The sequence below is a fragment of the Callospermophilus lateralis genome, unplaced genomic scaffold, assembly GCF_048772815.1.
Source record: "Callospermophilus lateralis isolate mCalLat2 unplaced genomic scaffold, mCalLat2.hap1 Scaffold_109, whole genome shotgun sequence".
Lineage (NCBI taxonomy): Eukaryota > Metazoa > Chordata > Mammalia > Rodentia > Sciuridae > Callospermophilus > Callospermophilus lateralis.
The window spans coordinates 946,504-968,745 of NW_027511135.1; the positions used below are offsets into that span (position 1 = coordinate 946,504).

Consider the following 22,242-nt stretch of genomic DNA (forward strand, 5'->3'; position numbering starts at 1 on the left):
TCTTTAAAAAAAAAGCAAATCAAGTTCTCTGATTCTTCTTATATGGTCAGTCAGCTCTATTGATGTATTCTGCTGGTGCATAAGAGAAGGAAGCAGTTAAGTCTACAAGCACTAAATTCATTAATTGTCTTTAATTAGCTTTAATTTCCTGAACCTGCCATATAGGTCATTCCTCATCCTTACCATACTCTGGACAGCTTCAGCATTAAGGGAGTGGAGGAAAGGGAGGACTCTTTCATCCCTGCCTTAGTTTCTGAGAGTTCAGAGGCCACTCAATTCAACCCATAGAGGTGCTAAAGGGATTACAGCCTACACTCCTAACAGACTTCCACAAACTGGGTACCCAACCACCTGAGACCTGCTGTTCCACAGTTCTCGAGCAGGAGTCTGCAGGGCTGGTTCCTCCTGAGATCTGTGAGGGAGAATCTGCTCCATACTTTCCCCTGGCTTCTGGAACCTCTGGCATTCTTTTGCCTTCACAGTCATCTCTATGTCCAAATTTCCCCTTTACATAAGGACACCAGTCACTGAATTAGTGGTCACTCTTATGACATCATTTTAATTTGGTTAATGACCTCCAATGAAGACTACCTGCAAATACAGTCACCTTCTGAGGTACTAAGGCTTAGGATACCAAGAGATCTTTTTGGAGAACAATTCAACCCATAGAGGTGCTAAAGGGATTACAGCCTACACTCTGCCAACGCTGCGAGGGGTAACATTTGACGTCAGTTTTTGAGAAGCAAAGGGAGGGGAACTAAAATCACCTGTGCAGCACCCAGGGACACACTGCCAAAAGAGCCTAGGGCAGCCTACTTTTCTCCTCCCTCATTCCTAGCAAAACCCTGGTGTTATGCCAGGCAAGATAATGTTATGCCAACCAAAAGCCACAGTGCAGCCTTGTTAGAGATGGTTATTGTCCTGTAGCTGGGCCCTGCTCAATGAACTAGAGACCCTTTCTTCCTTCTCCTCCTTCCTGCTACCTGGAACACGAACAATTGAGCTGGAGCCCTGGTTGGCATCCTGGACCACAAGGTGACTCTGAAGATTGAAGCCATAAACCAGCATAGTGGGTCAGAAGACAGAAAAGTAGATGGGTAAGTCCAGGGAAAACCACAAGGCTCCAATGCAGACCACAGATACCTATCATCTGGACTTCTTCAGTTGACTTAAACTGTTACTTTGGGTGTTCTATTACACACAGCTAAGACTAATCCTCTAGATTATAGATCAAATCCAAGCCCTTGAGTATCAAAGCTGCCTGTGAAACATCAGCATTTCACCCTCTATACCAACAAAGGTATCCATGATCCAATGTCTTAAATGCACCCATGAGTTTGAGGGCCCTGACAATCATTTTTTTGTGTATGTATTCCTCCACCCTTCTTGCCCTTATAAGATTCTGCCACATAAATGTATTAGACACAGGAATGCATGGCATGCCACTGTGCTACGCTATATTTATTTGGTCTCAACTGCTGATGCACTGCTGATGGTGGATCTGGAAATCCGTCACTTCCACAGCCTGGATAAGAGAGGGCTATGACCTCCTAATTCCAGAACTACAGAAAGATGCTCAAAAAATGTTGGTATGGACGTGCTAAGCAACATGTAGTTGGCCACATGTCGGCATATGTACTGGTTATGACGGAGATGACCATTTCCTTCATATTAACACTGGACACGAAGTTCTGTTATCTGTGGTAGAATTTGTCCTTTTCCATTCTGGATAGAACACAGAGAAAAGCACTAAGATTGGCAAAAAGAATGTGTATGATTAAAAAGATTTTAACATACTGTTCTCCCCAAATAATTTCTTGTCTATATGATTTCAATTACTCAAAAGAAATACTTAAAAAAGGCAGCTTTTGCCTGAGCAATGCAACTCTCGTGTTTCACAGCATTGTAGTTTACTGTGTGCCATGACCCTTTAACTCACCTGAACTCTGGCGGATACTGCTTTACGAGCCAGACTACATCAAAACAGTAGTTGAACTAGACAAGGGAAAAAGAAAAGCAGCTAAGCCATAGGTGATTCAACCAAGCAGTTCTTAAGAACTGTTTGGTTATAAAATTGAAAGAAACTCTAAAATAATAATGTACTACACATATTTTTTATAAATCTACACAGTTACGGTACAATACTCATGAATAAACTTAATTTCTGTCTTAAAGGAATAATGTGGCTGAAGAACCCCACATAAATGGATCCAAACACACAAGAAAATAGGTTCTATGGAAATTACCTCTGCACGTCTTGGCAGTGTTTATACTTCTCAAGAGGGTGCTCTTATGGTGGTTCTAGTAGTCCTGAGGTTAATTTAAATAAGGGGGCTTATAAATGTATTCTTTTCCTCCCTAGATGATAATAAAAAGACAGATGCTCAAGAAAAGGAGCCCAGAACTATTGGAAAAAGACATGTCCCTTCAGCCTGACTTACTGGATAGCCTGGTACACAGGCACCTGGGACTGCACATGCACTAGGCTTATAAGTCCCATCTTGACGACATGATCTTCTTGTGTCTGGGCAGTCTAGCTGAATGCCTGCAAGTACACCCCTCATTCCACAGAGACTAGGACTCTCAGGGCCAAACCAAACACAAAGGCCACAGAGCACTCGTCCTGTTATGATTTATCACACAAAGGGACCAGCTCAGGCAGGCAGGAGCCATGGAACTTATAGTGAACTCCTAACTTCTACTCACTTCTTTTTGGTAGATGCAGGGAATTTTGCTTTTTCCAAATCAAATCAAACTTGCACTGGCTCCACCACACCTTCCCAGAAGGCTGCATGAGTCCCATGTGATCATCAGTGTCCAAAAGAGAAGTCTTTAAGGCTGGACAGTCCAAAGTGAATTTGTGGCCTGATCAAGAGTCAGATGATTTACTGAGAGTGACAGTCACATGATGTATTCTATGTCCATGGCCATACATTCTAAAACTTGCTGTGGGAGGCCAGCTTCAAGGAACTTACTATCTTAGGGATCTGGATAGGACTGACATGTGTCCCCACCTCTCATATTTTCTTATAGTTATTTGTCTTTTTTTACCCACAAACTCACCTGAGCTGAAGAAACAAGTGTCCCAAATAGAGGAGACAAAATATCTATAAAGACAAAAACATAAATATAATTTGTATTCAGATAATAATCCTCTAGTTATAACAATTATTTGACAGTCACTGACCAACATTTGGTTCAGAAAACAGTTAAGTGAAAAGTTATTATAAAGCTAGGTTTTAATGTTTTGTAAAATCCAAGAAAAATTTCCCTATGCTATTTAATATATATATATATATATATATATAAACATATTATATATATACTAAAATATACAAAACTAAAATCTACAACTTAAGTACCAGACGAATGGCCATTTTTTGAAGTCACTCATACCTGTCCTTTCCAGGATTTCTGAGTCCACCTCCTTCCAGTAGTCATCCGAGTCCCCACTGCCTCCCTCCGAAGCCTGAGAGCTCTTGGTTCCCAGCATTCTAAACTCATATCTGTGGTGCTCTGATCACTTTATGAGACTCCACGTGGCACTCACTCAAGCTTTACTTTATCTCATGAACTACACCAGGATCGTCACTGTCTTCGATCCTAACAGCTGCACCTGCACAGGGCTTCCTAGATGCCAGGCACCATTTTTGGTATTTTCGGTGTATTAACTCCTTCCTCCCAGTCATTTTGAGGGAGGGTCTGATATTCCTATTCTGTGGAAGAGCATTCTCCATAGGAGGCTGCCCAGGGCCACACAGTTAGGAAAAGGCAGAGTCCAGGTTTGACCCGGGACATCTGGCTCCAGTTTGCTCTCACCCCCAGGTGGCCTCTGAGGACTAAGAGTGGGCTCATTCACTTATCTGACATTCACTTAGTGACTTCTGTCTTCTAGACATTGAGCTACCTGCTGGGATACAAAGACTTTGAAAGAACATGAAAATATTCTTAACCCATTATGTTCCATCGTCCTACATAGAATTGAAAACTTGAGACTTAATGGATTAAGGAAGTTCCTAGCTTATTGGGAGAGCTGCACAATTAAAAGAACCTGTGATACATCCTTGCCCGCCTCCACCCAACACCTCCACCTTCTAAACTGTTGGTGCTGAGGAGCAAACCTGGAGCCATATGCAGAATGGGTGAGCACTCTATCCATGAGCTGTATGCCTAGCCCCTTTTTCCCAAACCCTATGTATCTTTCAAGGGCCGGGCCACTGATGCCCCCTCTTCTATGAGACCTTCTAGACAACCTCCAGTGATGGCATGTGTCAGCATGGTGTATCTATTAGCAGGGACTTGGGTCCTGAATGCCTGGATTTAAATCATAGCTTTACTATTACCAGCTTTGTGATCTCAGACAGTTCTTAGTTTTTCTAAACTGCAGATCCATCACCTGTCCAGTTATAGTTCATCGTTGCTGCTGGACCATCTACTCTGGACCACCTACTCATAAAGTTACTGTGGGGTTACAATAAAGGCAGAGTTCCTCTCATGATGTCACCCACCCACACAAGATCTTGGTGCTCACAGTCAGTCTTTTTCATTTTTATTATGGAACCCAAGCTTTGCAGAGTTCCCCATTTCCTGTGTTGCTCTCTCTCAAAGAAGATAAAAACACTGACAACTATCTTATCTCTTCAAAGTACCTAGATAAAAGATTCTGAAAATGAAAATCTGTAGAATCCAATTTGCTACAGTATGGAATTAAATCCATCAACAATTATACATCACCCAGAAGAAATTGAATATGCAATTATATATTTGACAAATAAAAAAATTACTGACAGTGAACGTAATCTATTCTTGAATATGAACCAGAAAAAAGTTAACCTTAATGAAGGGGAATTATGCTTATTGCATACATCTGCTGTATAAATATACTGTGCTGGTCACATCATGCATTTGCTTCAATTTCCCTGAATCCCGAGCCTACAGCCATACTTGTCAAAAAATTTTTTTCCCTAGAGTAGTTAGGACCACAAAGGAGGGTTCCTGGAGATCATTCCAGGCTGCCTCCTTGGTTCACTGAGAACACTGTCAAGGCCAACTCCACAGCTCCTGATGTCCGCATTCTTACCCTTGATGTGGAGGGCTTTGGAGTTGTACTTGGGCTTAAATCTAGTGAGATAGAACTGGAAGGGGCTCCCTTTGTCTAGCATGTCCCAAATGTCTTGGCCTTCCCCTGAGGTCTCATACTCATCTTCCTCTCTTTTGTGCCTGTGGCTGGCAGGAAGGCCATGGTTTCCAGTTATCTGGGCAGCACCATCTTTGGGAGAGGAGAGGTCTTTTTCCTCTTTGACCTCCACATTCTCCGCCTGCTTCTTCTGAGTTTCTGGTTGCAGTTCAGCATCACTGCTGGAGAGACACCAGCCTAGCTCTTCTTGGGAACCACTTTTCTGCTTTTTGGGAGGTGGAGCCAAATCTGCACTGCTGAATTGCACAGGTGATGTCTGCCTTCTGTGAGCAGCTTTTCGAGCTTCGGAACAGTTGAACCGTGGCTCACTGGATGTTCCCTGCCCAGCATGGTAGAGAGAGGATGTTGATGGCTTGTCCAGTTTGGGCTTCTCATCCTCACTTTCATCGCTACTGGATATGGTCCACCTCCCGTAACTGCCTTCCTGAGACATGCTTCTGGAACAGAAAGGCAGAAATATCATTTCCCATTCACCACGCCATTGGCAAAATGACTTCGCTGCTCTCAAATTCCTTATCAGATGAGCTTCTGCAACAAGCAGCAGTTATGACACCTCTCAGAGGTTAAGCCACGTAAATGTTAACAGAATCTGCTACAGGAAGTTGACAACAGCAAAAATCCTAGTCACTATCTCCTCCTCCACCCTTGTCTTAGAATCCAGACCTTGTTTAGATCCCCCAGGAAAGGGGGTTGGAGCCAAATTCCAAAATAAAACAAAATGTTCATTCTTAACTCTGAAACTTCTACTCACTGGGTGCTTGGGGTTAAGGCCAATTTAAGGAATTTTAAGAATAATTCTGACTGCTCAAAGTTTTAAGGTCAAATTGGAATTCACTCAAGAACAGGTACCCATGGGACCTCTGTCATCATTTAAGTCTTACTTTCCCAAAGATAAGCCACTTAGCATAAGCATAGCAAAGTCTTCAAAAGGAATGCCAATGACCACTTTTGTTGGTGTATTATCTATACTTACCATGAGGACCCAACTAATGAGATAATTATCTCACAGCCATGCCATAAATCCAACTAATAAAACCTATAGAAGAATTTGTACTGAAGCAAAACATTATTTTCTAAATCACACTATTAGTCTAATTTCACTTTCTTATTCCCAGAAAACGAAAATATGTGAAACATGTATTTTTGGTATTACCTATAAAGTGTGGTCAATTCAATGGTAAAGGGCTAAGTAGATTTCCTGAATGACTAAAGACAGCTCTGTGGTGTGACACTTCTAACAAAGTACAAAACCCAGAGGAAAAAAATCATAAAATTCAAGTTGGTGCTCAGATTGTTAGGTACCTTCAAGTTTTTGCTGTTTGAAAGAGGCTGAGTAGGTTGTATTATGTAAACCAGGACAGATGGTGGTTACTCTGTTGATGTAACATAGACAATTCCTTAACAAAAACGAAACCCAAAAAGCCTTGGTTCTACATCAAAAGATTTTCAAATGAATATACATTCATACTTCAAAGTAAAAAAAAAAAAAAAATTTAAAGTGCCTATCATTTTTCCAATTTCTCACCCAACTTTTTCAATTTGGATGGGGCCACTGGCTCCTGTAATAAGTGACACCCTAGACTCTGTCTAGGTCTCTTGAGCCTAATATCTGTTTCTAAAAGTTTTCTGTTAATTTCTACTATTTTATTATCTTCTAGGGGGTTGTGAAGACTCAGTGTAGATATTTTCATGAACTATTTCTAATCTGCAAGGTTAAGCAAATGAGACAACTAAAATTGTTAGAAGTATATTGTTATAGTTAACTTGGTCTGAATGCCAGGTTCTCCAAGAAAGACATCCAGAATGATCTGCTGTTTAACTTCTACTTAAAGCAGCTTAGACATATTAGTTAACTTGTTTTTATTTACTTATTGTTTTTTAAATGTAGGATCCCCTAGAGTTCTAGATTCTAAAGGATTGCTAGCTAGGAGTATCTAAGGTGTCACAACTCACTTTCAAAGAATAACTTTAGTGGCTACAGTTGTGTGACTATTAAAAACAAAAGAGCCATCTCAGGAAAATTTACTCAGAATGTAAGATCTACTTTCTTTTGAATTCTTAAACTATGTGGTTCATGTGCAGCGGGCAGATTGGATAAAGGCTGAGCCTCGTTTTCCTCAGCTGTGAAATAAGCATCGTGCTAACCTACCCCAATTCATTGACATAATACACGCTTATTGAACAGATACTGTGTACTGAGCACTGGGAATAAGAAATCAACAATATACAGTTTCTGTCCTGGGAGAGTTTGCTTCTAGAGTGGAAGAGAGATTAACAACATAAAAATTTAATTAGCTAAGGTGATTTCACACACTCTTCACATTTTACAGGGATGACCTTACTTAGGAACAGTCTCTGAAGAAATGAGTGGGACCCGGAGGATAAAACGGACGCAGACAGCTAAAACATGAAGTGAAGAGCATTCCGGGGAGAGGGAACCCAACCGGCAAAGGGTGAAAGGTAAGAACAGGGTCATAGAACTGCAGGATCAGAAGAAGGATTTATGCAAGAAAGATAATGGTCTGGGATGAAAGGAGTGGGGGAAGAAGGCATGTTAAAGACACTACATCTTATGCTAATAACTGAACTTCAATATTAAAGGGGAGTAACTTGACTCGATTTACCTTTTTAAAAATATTACGCTGGCTACAATTCCGTATGGTGAATGGTTTGACGGGAAGGTCCAGCAGGGACTGGGACCTGTTTGAAGGAGGTAGGCGTGGACTGTGACCGTCCCCCTTTTGAGGGAAACAGCCAAGAAAGCTCAGGTTCACTCCCGCAAGTGGTGCGCGCTCAAACTGCGCTCGCTACAACTGTCGGGGACCGCACCCCGCAAGGGCCCAGGGCGGCAGAACCGAGAGGGGGCTTCGCACCCACCCTGCGGGCAGGAGTCGGTCTCTGCAGCGCTTGCTGAGCGCCCGCTAAGAGGCGCTACTACTGCAGGAACCCGAGGCCGCGGGCAGAGGACCCCGAAAGAAGTCCTCCGGCGGCGCCGCTTCTCTCGCGGTCAGCCTCCAGCCGGGCCGCCACGCGCGCGGTTCTCCGGACTCCAGCTCCCCCGCACAGCGAGCGGGGCAAATGCGGGACGTAGGACTAGAGACCGCGCGCAGTCCGCGGCCGCAAAACACGTACCTGACCACACCGCCTCCGCCACCGCCTCGGCCCCGCCCCGCGCGACGTCTGCGCCTGCGCGCAGTTCAAACGCACTTCCCCGCGGCGCGCCCCTCACCGCCCAGCCGCTTCCCCTTCCGGGAATCTTGCCCCTGGGTCCTAAAGACCCCCATATCCGAAGGGACTGACAGGTTTATTCCTCAAAGGGGGCAGATAGGAGACCTGACCTCCTCTCCCTCCCAGCTCACCTACTGGTGACTTAAAAGAGGGAGAAACAGAAAGGTGGTCAACCCCTTTATAAGGGTTCACATAGCTTCAGGTTCCCAGGGGTCAGCGGTGTGTTTTGAAAGGCGGAGAGAAAGAGAAAAGAGAGAGAGAGAGAGAGAGAGAGAGAGAGAGAGAGAAAAGATGAGCTGAGATTAAAAGCAGCTGCCAAATGGAAAATCCGTGTCCGGGGAAGAGCGGGCTCGGCTGGGGCTCAGTCTTTAAAAACCTGCTGTAAAATAAAAAGTTAAACAAGTCCACATAAGACTCAGAACCTCGAATGCCTGCTTCTTTCAAACAGGCATGCGAACGTTCTTTTTAATTTATCGATTTGACAAAATAGAGGGATCAGAGATGAACCCATCTGGGAAACGGAACTCTCTCCCGACGTTCGTCTTTTATAAGGACTAACTAGAGGCAGTTACAGTAGGAGCCAGGGTGTCATTTTGACTAGAGGAGCTAGGCTATTGTGATGAGAAGGGTGTAGGAGTACTTTGGGGATGTTGGGATGAATTTTGCCCTGGTGTTTTACTGGACGTGGTGGTGGTAAAACAGTGGTGTGATCATCAAGACCAGAGGGACTGTGATGCCACCAAGTAAGAAAATTCAGATGGAGCAGGTCCACAGGGAGCTGGTTCATTATAGGGCATGCCGAGTTTCAGGTGACTGTGGGAGTTTCAGCTGCATTCACTCATCAGATGCTATGCTGATTGTGGAAGTTATGATGGTGAAAATATCTCAGATTTTGCTACCTCTCTTAGATGTAGGAACTGAAATTTGGTGGAGAAGTGAAGGCTAGAGATAGATTTTGGACTCCTTTGTGTATAACAAGTAGCTCAAAACACAAGGGTGAATGGAATTACCAAGGACGATTTTGCAGAAATCTTGTTTGAGGAGCAGTGGTCTGAGGAGAGAACACTGGGGATGTCAACAGTTAAGGGTAGGTGGGAGATTCCATGAAGAATATGGAGTGGGAGCCATTTGGGAGGGCCAAGAGAAGCCAGGAAAATGCAGGGACTCTAAGACTGGAGAATTCCAGACTGAAGGAAAGTATGTCAGATGCTCTAAGGGTTCTATTCCCCCAAAGTTTATAAAGCCCTTGAACAATGTGGGGAAATGCTTCATTTTAATACACTGGTGAAATCAGGTTCTCAAACTTTGTCAGTGTGTTCTCAAATGTTTTAAATCACATAGGGATTAAGAAAAAAAAATCTAGGCTAGACCAAAATGCTAAAAGTAGTTTTTATTGAAGAATTAAAAAACTTTTTTTTCTTCTTCATAATTAAAAAATCATCATTTTCTATATCAACCAGGGATTACTTTTATAATCAGGAAAAATAAAAATAAGGCCATGGAGCCCATTGTAACAATTTCTTGCTTTTGTCTTAAGCAGAAAGGTTGCCTTACAGATTACCATCTATATGGTACAGCCAAATTGACTATATGTGTTTACACATATTGGTCAATGTTATAAAGTTTTGAGGTCTGTTAAAATCTGTAGCTTATTGATGTTGACAAAAAAGTAAAATAATGATTATAGTTGCTGAGCGACTTGTTTGCTGGGTTCAATAAAGATGGTTTCTTATAAAATAAATCCCTTACCCCAAGATTAAGAACTTGCACTGTTAAAACACTTGATAACTTACATGTTATTACTCTCTCCTTTCTTCTAGATAGAAGCAGATTCTGTGATGTCTTCAAAAAATTCCAGTACTTCTGGTAATATAAATGTTAATTTTAGTTTTAGTACCTTTATTTAGTGACTCACAAAACTAAAATCAAAGGCAAGAAAAAAAATAGGTACTATGTGTTGTGTTAAGCACATCTTTATTTTATTTCACTCAAAAGAAAGTTTTGGGTTTTTAGATTTGATTAATTAGTTTAAAACTAAGATGTGTTTACAGTAGGAAAAATTAAGCCATTGAAAAGCATAAAGACAAAAATGTCACTCATAATATTTTTTGAGCAACTGGGTGAATGGAGGTGACTCTGAATGGGAAGACTGGGTGAGAGTGTTTGGGGTGGGGGGAGACTAGAAGTCCAATTTTTGTTATGTTAAGTTTGAGAGATTTCAATCCATTATGTCAAAATAAATTGTGTCTGTATGAATATGGAACTCAGAGGAAAACTGTGAACTAAAGAAATAAATTTGGTAGTCATCAGCATGTAGATGGTTTTTAAATTATGGAATGGATGAGACTGAGAGAGATTGGGGGGGAAGGACTGAGAACCTTAGGAACTGTAACTAATAGCACTCAGAGGATGAGGAAGAGACTACGTGACTTAGGAATGGCAGTGGGTGGAAAGAAAATCAGCAGTATTTGATCAAAACCCAGGGAAGTGGCTGTTCTAGTGGAGAAACTATGGTCACCATTACCAATGCTACTGAAAGGTCAAGTAGCTTAAGAACTGAAGGGTATCTGTTGGAGGTGGTAACCTGAAAGTGTTGGTTACATCAGCAAGAGGAATTTCAACATGTGGTGACGGTTGGAGGCCAGGCTAGAGTGGGTTGAGGATAAATGAAGAGTGATAAAAAGTGGCAACAAATAGGTAAGTTTTTCAGTAAGTCTGGAATGGCTGTAGATATTTTATTTGTTTTTTTTAATATATTTTTAATTGTAGATGGACATAATACCTTTATTTTATTCATTTATTTTTACATGATCTGAGGATCAAACCCAGTGCCTCACACATGCTAGGCAAGCATTCTACCACTGAGCCACAACCCCAGCCCTTATTTGCTTTTTTATTTGTCTGGTTTTTTTTAAAAAGTAAGAACAGGTTTTTAAGCTTAACAGAATGATTTAGTGAAGAAGAATAAGAGAGATAAGAGAGCAAAACCGTTTATGTGAAGGGGATAGGATCCAGGATGTCTGGAATGGCTTTTCAGTAATGACCTGCATGTGGAAATAAAGCTTACACAGAGTTGCAAAATAAAAGTCATAGAGTATACCTGTGCACTCTACCCAGATTCACTTAATGTTAGTGTTTTCCCCAACTTCATCCTCATCCACAGTCCATAGTGTGCATAATTCTGCATACTTATCTACTTCATAAGTTTATATCAATGCTCCATTTAAATCTAATTTACCATCTATATTCTATTGTTGTCAGTTGTTCTGGTTACATTATTCCCCCTTTACTCTAGGAATTAGTTTTTGGTTTTATATCTCTTTAGCCTTCTTTAATTTGAAATGTCTCTGCAGTCTTTTTGTTTTCCCTTTTTGCTTTTCTTGTAACATAGATATTTTTGTAGAACACAGTATGCCCCTTACCTTTTTGTCTTTATTTTTAAAGAACATTCCTCATTTTGCTCAGTTGGTATACTTTGTGATTAGACTGGGATCTTGCCTTCCTGGCCAGAATACTGTTTAGATGAATTGCTTTTCTTCTGGGTAATCATCTGAAGGCATATAGTATCCATTTGTGTCTCAAAGATGACATTCATTTCATCACCAGTCAAGATATTGTTTAATTTCTCCATTGTGTCATTTATTTTTTATTGTCTTCCATTGCAACTAATTGGTAGTCTGTGGAAAGACACTTTTAAGTCAATGCAAATATTCTTCTTCTTGTCAGAATTTCTCCCTAGATTTGATATCCATTTATTATTCTTGTCCAATCTAGTTTTGCTGTAACAGTTGGAAAATAATGATTTTTCTTCTCCCAAAGCCTCCTTCTATCAGCCCTTGATATTCTACTATCAAGAAACTTCTTCTTTATCTGTCTCTCTGTTATCAGTGTGGACTAGTGGATTTCTATGTTTTTAATAATTTATAACTCATTACTGTATTTAATTATTTTAGTGCTCACTTCTCACAGATTTGACCAGTGAGTGCTCCTTAAGCTGGCTCCTGTGTGTGTTTGACTGGTTTGGCATTTTCTTTCTTTTTTAAAAGTCTTTATAATAAATGTTAGATTTATAGAAGAGTTTTAGAGGTAGTACAGAGAGAGTGCCTGTCTACCTTTAATCCAGTCAGAAGAAGGATTGAGAGATGGAAAACATTTTAAAAGGTCCTAATCAAACTTTAAAAGATAAAAACAAGTGAATTTGAAAACAATAGAAACGAACATGAAACACAAAGAGGAAAGAAAAAACTTAATAAATAGCAGTGAGTGAAATGACTTCAGGGAGCCAAATTGCACAAATATAAGTGTAATTGGAACTCCCATTGGAAAGGAGAGAGAGAGGTAGGGGCAGAAAAACATAGTTAAGTAAAAGGAAGGTTTTTCTAAAGTAAGTAAAGCTATAAACTTCAGATTCAGTGAAACTCAATCAGAAGAAACTTGGGGGAAAAAAACTATACCCAGTCACATAATAATAAAATAACTTACAACCAATGATAATGTTAAAAAAAAAAGAACCATGGGTGAGGGAGACACTTTATATAAAGAGGAACAAAGTTGACAGCAGACTTTTTATAGGAAATTATTTAAGTCAGGAGACAATAGAGATTAAAAAAAATAAAAGAACCTAGAATTCTATGCCAAACAAAATATCTTTCAAAAATGAAAGTAAAATCAAGACTTTCAGGGCTTGGTGCAATTCAGTGTCCCAGCACTGCTTTAAAAAATAATTAAGACTTTAAGCTTTATATGCTGAATTTGTCAAGAGGAGATTTACTTGATAAGAGATATTAAAGGAAATCACGTAGGCAGAAGAAAGCAGTACCAGATGGAATTCTGGATCTTCCCCAAGGAATGAAGAGCACCAGATATAGTAACTATGTGGTTAAATACAAAATACTTTTTACTATTTAAATATCTTCAGAAGATAATTGACCAATTAAAGCAAAAAATAATCATGAATTATGCAGTTCATAATGTTTAAATTAATGATGATAACATCACAAAAACCAGTGGACAAATAAATAATGTTGAAAATGTGGGTACAACACAATAATACTGGGTAACTTTAACATGCCTCTGTCACCCCTGGATAAATCCTCCAAACAAAACCTAAATAAAGAAGCTATGGAAGTAAAAAATACAATTGATGGGGCTGAGGTTGTGGCTCAGCAGTAGAGCTTTCACCCAGCATGTGTGATGTGCTGGGTTTGATACTCAGCACCATAAATAAATTAATTAATTAATTAATTAATTAATGTATTATGTCCAATTACAACTAAAAAAGTTTTAAAAAAATACAATTGATAATTTAGACTTAACAAACATATATAGAATATTTCATCCATCAATGACTAAATACACTTGCTTCTCAGCAGCACACAGATCCTTCTCTAATATAGATATGTAAGCTATCACATATGTTGGCATACAATTGTAATATTACCTTAATGTAATTTTAGCATTGGTATGGTTATTTTGATAGCTCTTTCCTTTGATATTAATTTTTGTTTTCTTGCTTTTTTCTTGATTAGACTTGTTTATTTTTATCACATTTTAATTATTTCTTTATTTCATATATTTCTGCTCCTACTCTTATTTTTTTCTGCCCACACAATTTGAAAATAATTTGTTATTCTAGCTTTTTTCTGATACAAGTACTTTAAGTTTTAAATGTGCATCTGAGTACTGTTTCATCCCAGAGATCCTGATATTTTAAGTTTTTGTTATCACTTAGTTCAAAGCACTTTTTATTTATTTTCTTCCTTGACCTCTAAAATATTTATAAATTTGCCATTAATTTTGAAATAGTTTATGTGGGGGTGGGGTTCTATATATCTTAAGGTGATTGATTTCTAATGTAATAAATCATGCAGGAAACAGTTTGCATGATTTCAAATTTAAAAAATTAATGGAAATCCTTTTTACATTGATTATAGTGGTTACATACAAGTCAAAACTGATCAAACTGCATACTTAAAATATGTGAATTTTACTGTGCTTCAATTTTACCTCAATAAAGCTATGGGGGGAGAAAAGAGAAAATGGAATATAGATGTTTATTGTATACCTGAGTGGTGTTAATATCACTTGAGAATAGTTACATTTTGAAGATGTGGCTCCTAATAAAGTAGCCAATAAGAGAATACAGCAGAGTTTAAGACAGAAAAGGAAATAAAATGAAATAAAATATTTTATTCAAGAGAAGGGCTCTTTCCCATCTTGTAAGATGGTATGTGAAAAGGTTGAGAAGCCAGACACTAAGGAGAAGAAATATGGAGCCCAGAAGGCTGATGCTGTTGGCAAGGTTAAAAAGGGAGAACCTACAGACAAGAAACCCAAGAAAGGGAAGCTCCTCTGCAGCCGAAACCCAGTCCTGGGAGGAACTGGCAGATACTCCAGGTCTGCTGTGTATTTCTGAAAGCCCACATACAAGAGGAAGTACTCGGCTGCTAAGTCCAAGGCTGAAAAGGAGAAGGTTCTTGCTACCAGTCAGTGGTGACAAGAACCGTGGTTCCAGGGTGGTTAAGCTTCCCAAAATGGCACACCTGACTGAAGATGTGCCACGAAAGCTGTTGAGCCACCACAAGAAACCCCCAGTCAGCATGTGGGAAACTGGGAGCCAGCACCACTCCTGGACCATCTTGATCATCCTCACTGGGCGCCGCAGAGGCCAGAGTGGTTTTCCTGAAGCACCTGAGTAGTGACTTGCTATTTGTGATGAGACTTCTTTCCCTCAATCAAGTTCCTCTGCGGAGAACACACCAGAAATTTGTTATTGCCACCTCTTCAAAGATTGATATCAGCAATGAGAAAATCCCAAACACCTCACTGATGCTTACTTCAAGAAGAAGTGTGGAAGCCCAGATACCAGGAAGGTGTAATCTTCAACACAAACAAGCAAAAGACAAGATTATAGAGCAGCGCAGAAAGTTGTGGACTCACAAATTTTACCCCAAATCTAAGCCATATTCCTCAGCTCCAGGGCCACATGTGATCCATTGTGGGTTTATCCTTAAAAATTTGTATTCTAAACTTCTTACCAAGAACCTAATTAAATAACTGAAATATTAAAAAAAAAGAAGATAGGAACTAAGAATAGATGGAAATAGACAAATAAAGACAAATAGCAATATAATAGAATAATACCTAACCACATATACTATTTTTATTACATGGAAATGGTCTCAACAGTTGAATTAAAAGGCAGATACTGTCAAGTTGGACAAAAAAAAGTAGGACCTGTGTTGCCTGCAAGAAGCCTACTTTAAATATAAAGGCACATAAAGGTCAAAAATAAAAGGGTGAAAAAATATATGTCATACTAACTCTGATCAAAGGAAAGCTCAAGTAGGTATGTTAATATCAGATGAAGTTGACTTCAGGAAAGGGAATAGTACCAGGGATAGGGAGAGTCATTTCATAAAGATAAAGTGTAAATTCATCAAGAGGATTAAACAGTTCTAAACCTTTATATCTCTAATAATGAAAATTCAGAATACATGAAACAAAAACTGAGAAGAAAAATTGGACAAATCCATAACAATAGTAGGAGATAGCAACATTTCTATCAATATAAAGCAGTTAGACATAAAATCATTAAGTCCATAGAAGACTTGAACAAGACTGACAAGTTTCCCTTTCAACATCAGAGAACACATTCTCTTTTTAAATTTTTTTTTTAGTTGTACATGGACACAATTCCTTTATTTTATTTATTTTTATGTGGTGCTGAGGATCGGACCCAGTGCCTCACACATGCTAGGCAAGTACTCTACTCCAGCCCCGAGAACACATTCTCTTTAAGTCCACACAGTCATAAGTTTGATCATAAGCTGATCCATTAAATATAAATGTGGATATTTGGTGAGTAGCATATTTCTAAATAACTCATACGTCAAAAAAAGTCAAAAGGCAAAAATTAGAAAGTTCTTTGACTTAAAATGAAAAGTCAACATTTTTCAAATGTTATGGGATACCTTAAAAATAGAACTTGGAAAGTCATAACACTAATAATTTCTGAGACACTGGTTATCTATATCCGGAATGAGAGATGATATTGTGAATTCCACAGTTATTTAAAGGAAATGGCATTATGAACAACTGTATGTCAACAATTTGACAACTTAGATGAAATGACCAGATTTCTTGAAAGATTAAAAATGACTAGAGCTCACTCAAGGAGAAATAAGTAACCTGGGTAGTTCTATCTCTATAAAAAAGAAATTTAATTTGTAGTTAAAACCCTTTCCACAAAGAAGACTCTAGGACCAAGTGACTTTACTGGAGAATTCTACCAAATACAAAAGGAAAAATAATACTGACAGTGTTTCAAAACCTTTGATTCACATTTTCTGTTGTCTCTCTTCTAAACATTTATTAAGTCTGGGTGCTGTTTCTCTGGGTATTTGTTACAATTATTATCTCTGCTTTTGCATATTGTGAAATTTTATATTTAAAATATTAAATGTAAAAAGCAGTGATGATGTTTTCTGCACATAATACTTTTTTTGTTTTTGTATATAATGAGTACTGCAAGTTATAATTTCTTTCACTTAGACTTGTGTTGTTAACAATTGGGAATCTTGTTTTGGCAAATTTTATGTAAATATTAGTTGCATAGATTATATTTGCTGATGGAGGGATCATTGAAAACTTAATGTCAGCCTTGTTTCTTTACTAAATGACCATTTCACTTACTATGTCAAAGTCACTTTTCTATTGCATGAAACATGGTGGCATGATATATTTTTAAAAAATATTTTTTTAGTTGTAGTTGGACACTGTACTTTTATTTATTTATTTTTATAGTGCTGAGGATCAAACCCAGTGTCTCGCACATGCTAGGCAAGCACTCTGCCACTGAGTCACAACCCCAGCACCAGCAAGATATTTTTAATCTGGTTAAATATTACTTCATGTCTAATATATCAGATGGTAGGATATCTTATTGTATATAAATTGGAAATTCATTATGTTTGTATACAAGTTTAGAGATTCTATATGATATGACTTTTATAATATTATTACTAGAAGAATATGTTTTGGACATAATCCCTAATTTCTCCAAACTTTGAATTTACTGAAAATTTTGATACCTTCAAATATTCAAAATATTTGATGTTCAGTTAGTTTTAACATCTTTGTGAATTATTTTCTACATTTTTTCCATGGTGTTTGTATGTGAGTATTTCCAGTCTACAAGGAGTTCTGACTTCTGCAGAAGAATTTCCCACATTCTTCATGTTGATAGGGTTTTGATTTTTAGGAGCCCTTCTCCTGCTTGTTATATGGTATTTCTCTGTTGGTGACTTCTCTGATGTGTTGCTGAAGGCACCCACCTTATCATTATTCTCAAAGATTTTCTTTCTTATTTATGATTTCTTTCTTTCTTATTTCTTTCTGATTTTGAATTAAGGATTTCATTGAACACTGAAGATCTTTTTTCCTTAACTCTGGAAGAGTTAATATGAAGGTTAACTCTCCTTTCCTTAGTTCTCTGCTGTGCAGAAAGGAGTGAGTCCTGGAAGAAAGAGTTCCTCCATTCTTTACCCATGTGAGTCTCTGATGTAAAGGTTGATTCCCTTCAGAACTTTCCCCCCATTCAATCTATTCATAGATCTCCTCATCACATATATACTCTTATGTTTAGTAAGACATGACTTCGTGAACACGCTTTCCCACACATATTGTGTTCACCCAGTTTTCCTCTGGGATGAACTCTGAAGGGTCAAATTTGGCAGAAGTTTTCTCATCTTTGTTGTTTTCCAAAAGCTTCTCCTATGCATGAGTGTTCTGATGTAAGGGCTGATTCTTGGGGACTGAGTGTTCCAGGTATGCTGCTGATATTTATTTATTTATTTTTTGTTTACAAAATTCCCCTGCATTTCTTTTTTCTTATATTGGAGAAAGGTTTGACTAGTAGCTGAAGACAGCTGATGTTCATGAAATTCACAAAGTCTCCTCTCCTTTGAGAGTTCTCAGCTTTTATTTTGCTGTCCTGCAGAACTATTTCTGACATTCACTGCACTCATCCAGCTTCCTTTTGATGAGTTCCCAGTCAAGACACCTCTCTACGTTTGGTATGTTCATGTGATTTCTCCCATGCCCGGGTTCTCTTACATATAACGAATACTGCGTTATTATGGAACATTTTCTCAGATTCATCATGGCCAAAGAATTGCTTCATCTGTTTTTTGTTGTTTTTTTTTTTTTTTTTTTTTGCACCAGCAATAATCTTCCTGTGGCTGAGGGCTTTCTGACTTTGAAGACATGCTCAGGGACCTGCTCCTTCCCACATTTTCTTGCATTTAGTATCAAAGAACAACTCTCACATCCATTTCTCAGTTAGATCATTATGATGCTTCCTTTCTCAGCATCTTTTGCGAATAATTAATTTTAAAATAGATTTCAAAAGGTTAAAAAGTAAATTAGTCATCCGAGAAATTCAGGGGCACTATCAGAAGAAGGATTAGTTTGGAGGAATGAGATAAAATGTTTATGCTTAGTGCCTTGTTCTAGAAACACTGTGAAAGAACCTGCCTTATGTATAACCTTCCAGACTTTTCCATTTTAATCTTGATTAACTTTCTTAAAGCATCACTTCCAGGTTAAAGGAACAGCTTTATGACCAGGGCATTAACTTTCCAACTAGCTTTAATTCACCTTGACTTAATGGGGAGCCCAAGACCACAAACATTCAAGCAAACAGTTAAATAGCCATCCAGCAGTGAATCGTTACTGACCTCTGCTGCTAACATGAATTTTTTTCTATTAGAACCCTTCAATCCTGAACCAATTTCAGACATGGACTTTATCTCTTCCCTATGAGTGACATGAGTTACATTTACATCATGTTTCTTTCGAAGAAGAGGGTTCATGCATAGGTTATGTTTCTTCAAACATTTTCTTTCTCCTTAATGTTTTGATTTTGGAGAAAAAGTGAAATGTTGGTCTTGGCCTCCTGGAAGCTAATCATTTTGGTAATAAACTTTCCAAGGTTCTTCTGGTATCTGTGACTTGGGAATTCTGCTCTCCACAGCTGATCTTACCTCAAGACAAGGTCAGGCCTGGTGTCTGGGTAGGGCTGCATGGTGCATGGGTGAGGTGCAGACCCATGTCTTGGGTTGACCTTGACTGAGCTGCTCTTAGGCCAGGGCAGTGTCCTGAAGATGCACATACTTTACTCTGGGTTTAGGACAGTACCTCAGTACCCAGGTCCTGCTTCTCAGGTGCTTGTCCTCTCAGAAGTACATCATTTCTATACAGGTTTCTTCTGAAAATTAAGAGTTAAAAATTACGTCAGAGCTATTAGAAATATGAGTAGAATGTGGGTAAGAGAAGTACATGCTGAGAGATTCTTAGGGTAGCCAGCAGTAGCCGAAGAAGTGCTACTCATTTTTTAATTTGAGAAAAAGTGAAATATTGGTCTTGGCCTCCAAGTGAGTGTCAGCAAAAACTGTTTAGGGTAGCCAGGAACAAGGAAATATATTAATGGAATAAAAAAATAATCCATCCACTTATTTAAGGAAGCAACAGATTGCTGTTGAGAGTGTTTTCAGAATACAGTATTGCTTCTTCTTTCAGAGAGTTTTATTACAATCCTTGTTCATAACTTCTGTTAAGTATAGAGAAAGAAGGGGCAGGGATATAGCTCAGTTGGTAGAGTACTTGCCTAATATTTGCAAGGCCCTGGGTTCAATCCCCAGCACCACACAAAAAAAAGTACAACTAGAAGAAACCAAGGAAACAGTACATGCTGAGAGACTCTTAGGGTAGCCAGCAGTAGCCAAAGAAGTGCTATTTATTTTTTAATTACCTGTAGCCCAACAACCAAGTGAGTGTCAGCAAAAACTGTTTAGGATAGCTATGAACAAGGAACTATATTAATGGAATAAAAAAATAATCCATCCAAAAGGGGACAGATGTGTCCCCTGTTGAAAGTAAGGAAATGGGGCTCTAGAGAGGAATAATAAAAGCAAATAGAAGAATGATAAAAGAATATTTGCATGGCAGACTCTTTGTTTACAAAATTCTTTCAACTGTCATAAAAACATGTCTTGTTGTTATAAATATGAATTATAGCTGTCATTTCCTACCCATGTGCAGATCTGCGATGAGCATTGCAATGGAGATTATATTTAATACACTCTATACTTTGATGATTATCCACATTTGATAAGTTTTTTTTAAATCCTGGAGAATAAAAAGGTTGAATAATTTGCCTAGAGTGGCACAGCCAGTTAGTAAGCAGCGGATCAGAGCCATTTGACCTCCAGCTTTACCTTCCTGACCTATTGATAGGCCCTTCCCCTGATTTTTAATAATGTCATGGGTCATATTCATAACTGTGACAGAATTGAGGCCAGCGTTCATTCCCCTAAGGAACTTAATTAATTAGCTGGTGAGTTGAAGTCAGGAGTGGGGACATACACAAATGGACAGTCACCAGTTTCTATATAGTTGCTGGCAGCTGAGTTCAGATTTGGTTCTAAGCTACCTAGAATCCAGAACATGCAGGGAAACGCAAGCAAGTACAGTAGTCAGAGTTCATACAATTAGCTCTTTTTTCTGGAGGGATGTAGTCTTCCCTGGCCTGTGACAGTTCTTCATGACGTCTTATGGGGAGAGAATGATGAATCGATACCAATTTCCCAAATGGTTCAATAAATGTAATAGTTTTGTAGGGCTTCCGTGTAGATCCATGTTTAAGACCAAAACCCATCAGGACAGTTCTGTGAAGGGCAAAGACCAGGTGCTTCAAGTGTGCAGATCTGGCTCTGTTATGGATAAATGGTAGGCATTTCATATGGATAAGGACAGCTAAGATTTATGCATCTCTTTCTCTATGCTAAATGCTGCAAGAAAGAACTGAGTGAGCATTGTTCCCCTGAATTGTCACATAGCTGTATGAGTTATTATTTCAGATCGATCTAAAATATGCCCTAGGAAAAACTAGGAAAGAATACCTCAGAATTTTGCTTTCACTAGATGATCAGATTGAGCAAAATTCTTTCCTGTTTCCTTGTATTATTGCTCTTTTAAAGTAATCACATATTTTACTTTCATACTTAGAAAAGCAAAAGATTTCCAGGAACTAAATTTTAGCCTTCAACTTTGAATGATGGAAAAATCAAAGGGATTGATTCATCATAATGGTAATTATGGACTGTTTAACTCAGTCATGCTACTCAGTGTAAGTTCAATTGAAAAATAATTTGTGAATGAATAGGTTAATGGTCATCGTCTTGTATGCTTTTATTTATTACTGTCTTGTCTCACTTGTTAGTTGACTATTAAACATGTTATTTTCCTAAATTTAAATTTCCATTTGCTGATATTTTAGAGTCTACTTTAAAACACCTGTAGTTGAATATGTTTTGGGTTTTTTGGCTTCTACTTTCAGAGGAAAGGCCAAGGCGTAGCAAGGGTGAAGGTTTTCAGATTTCAGTTAGCATCTTAGTTCTTCTCTATAATCAGGAAACTTATACAAATTAAGGTTATTATATTCTGAAACTGTAATCATAGGGCCAATTTGTGGTTTCACCCAGAGAAATTCACACATAAATTTCATTATTTAGTTCTTCATTTAGAGAATGGCTAGTGCATTTCATTGCAAAGACAGGAATTAGGAAACACAGACACTGACCTATGGACCATTTAAAAACATGGCTTGATAGAGAAGGTGAAAAAGTATTTTCAGTTCTTTAATGGGCAGATTTATTTGAATACTGTAGGCAAGAAAACTGGTAAGACTTTGGAGGAAGGCAATGCTCCATCCTAGACAGATGTGGGCCTAGGGCTAGACACTGGGGATAGGCAGG

The 22,242-nt window shown here is 38.6% G+C and overlaps 1 protein-coding gene and 1 pseudogene across 1 annotated transcript; one reads left to right on the forward strand and one right to left on the reverse strand.

The window, feature by feature from the left end:
* Positions 1-309: 309 nt before the first annotated feature.
* Positions 310-5,630, reverse strand: LOC143386343 (tyrosyl-DNA phosphodiesterase 1-like). Its single transcript, XM_076841506.2, has 4 exons — positions 5,081-5,630; positions 3,064-3,107; positions 1,940-1,995; positions 310-505 (listed from the first exon to the last, which is right to left on the reverse strand). Exons 1-4 carry the CDS (start codon positions 5,628-5,630, stop codon positions 310-312), a joined length of 846 nt encoding a protein of 281 aa, XP_076697621.1.
* Positions 5,631-14,648: 9,018 nt separating this feature from the next.
* On the forward strand, positions 14,649-15,438 carry LOC143386342 (large ribosomal subunit protein eL6 pseudogene; annotated as a pseudogene).
* Positions 15,439-22,242: the final 6,804 nt, after the last annotated feature.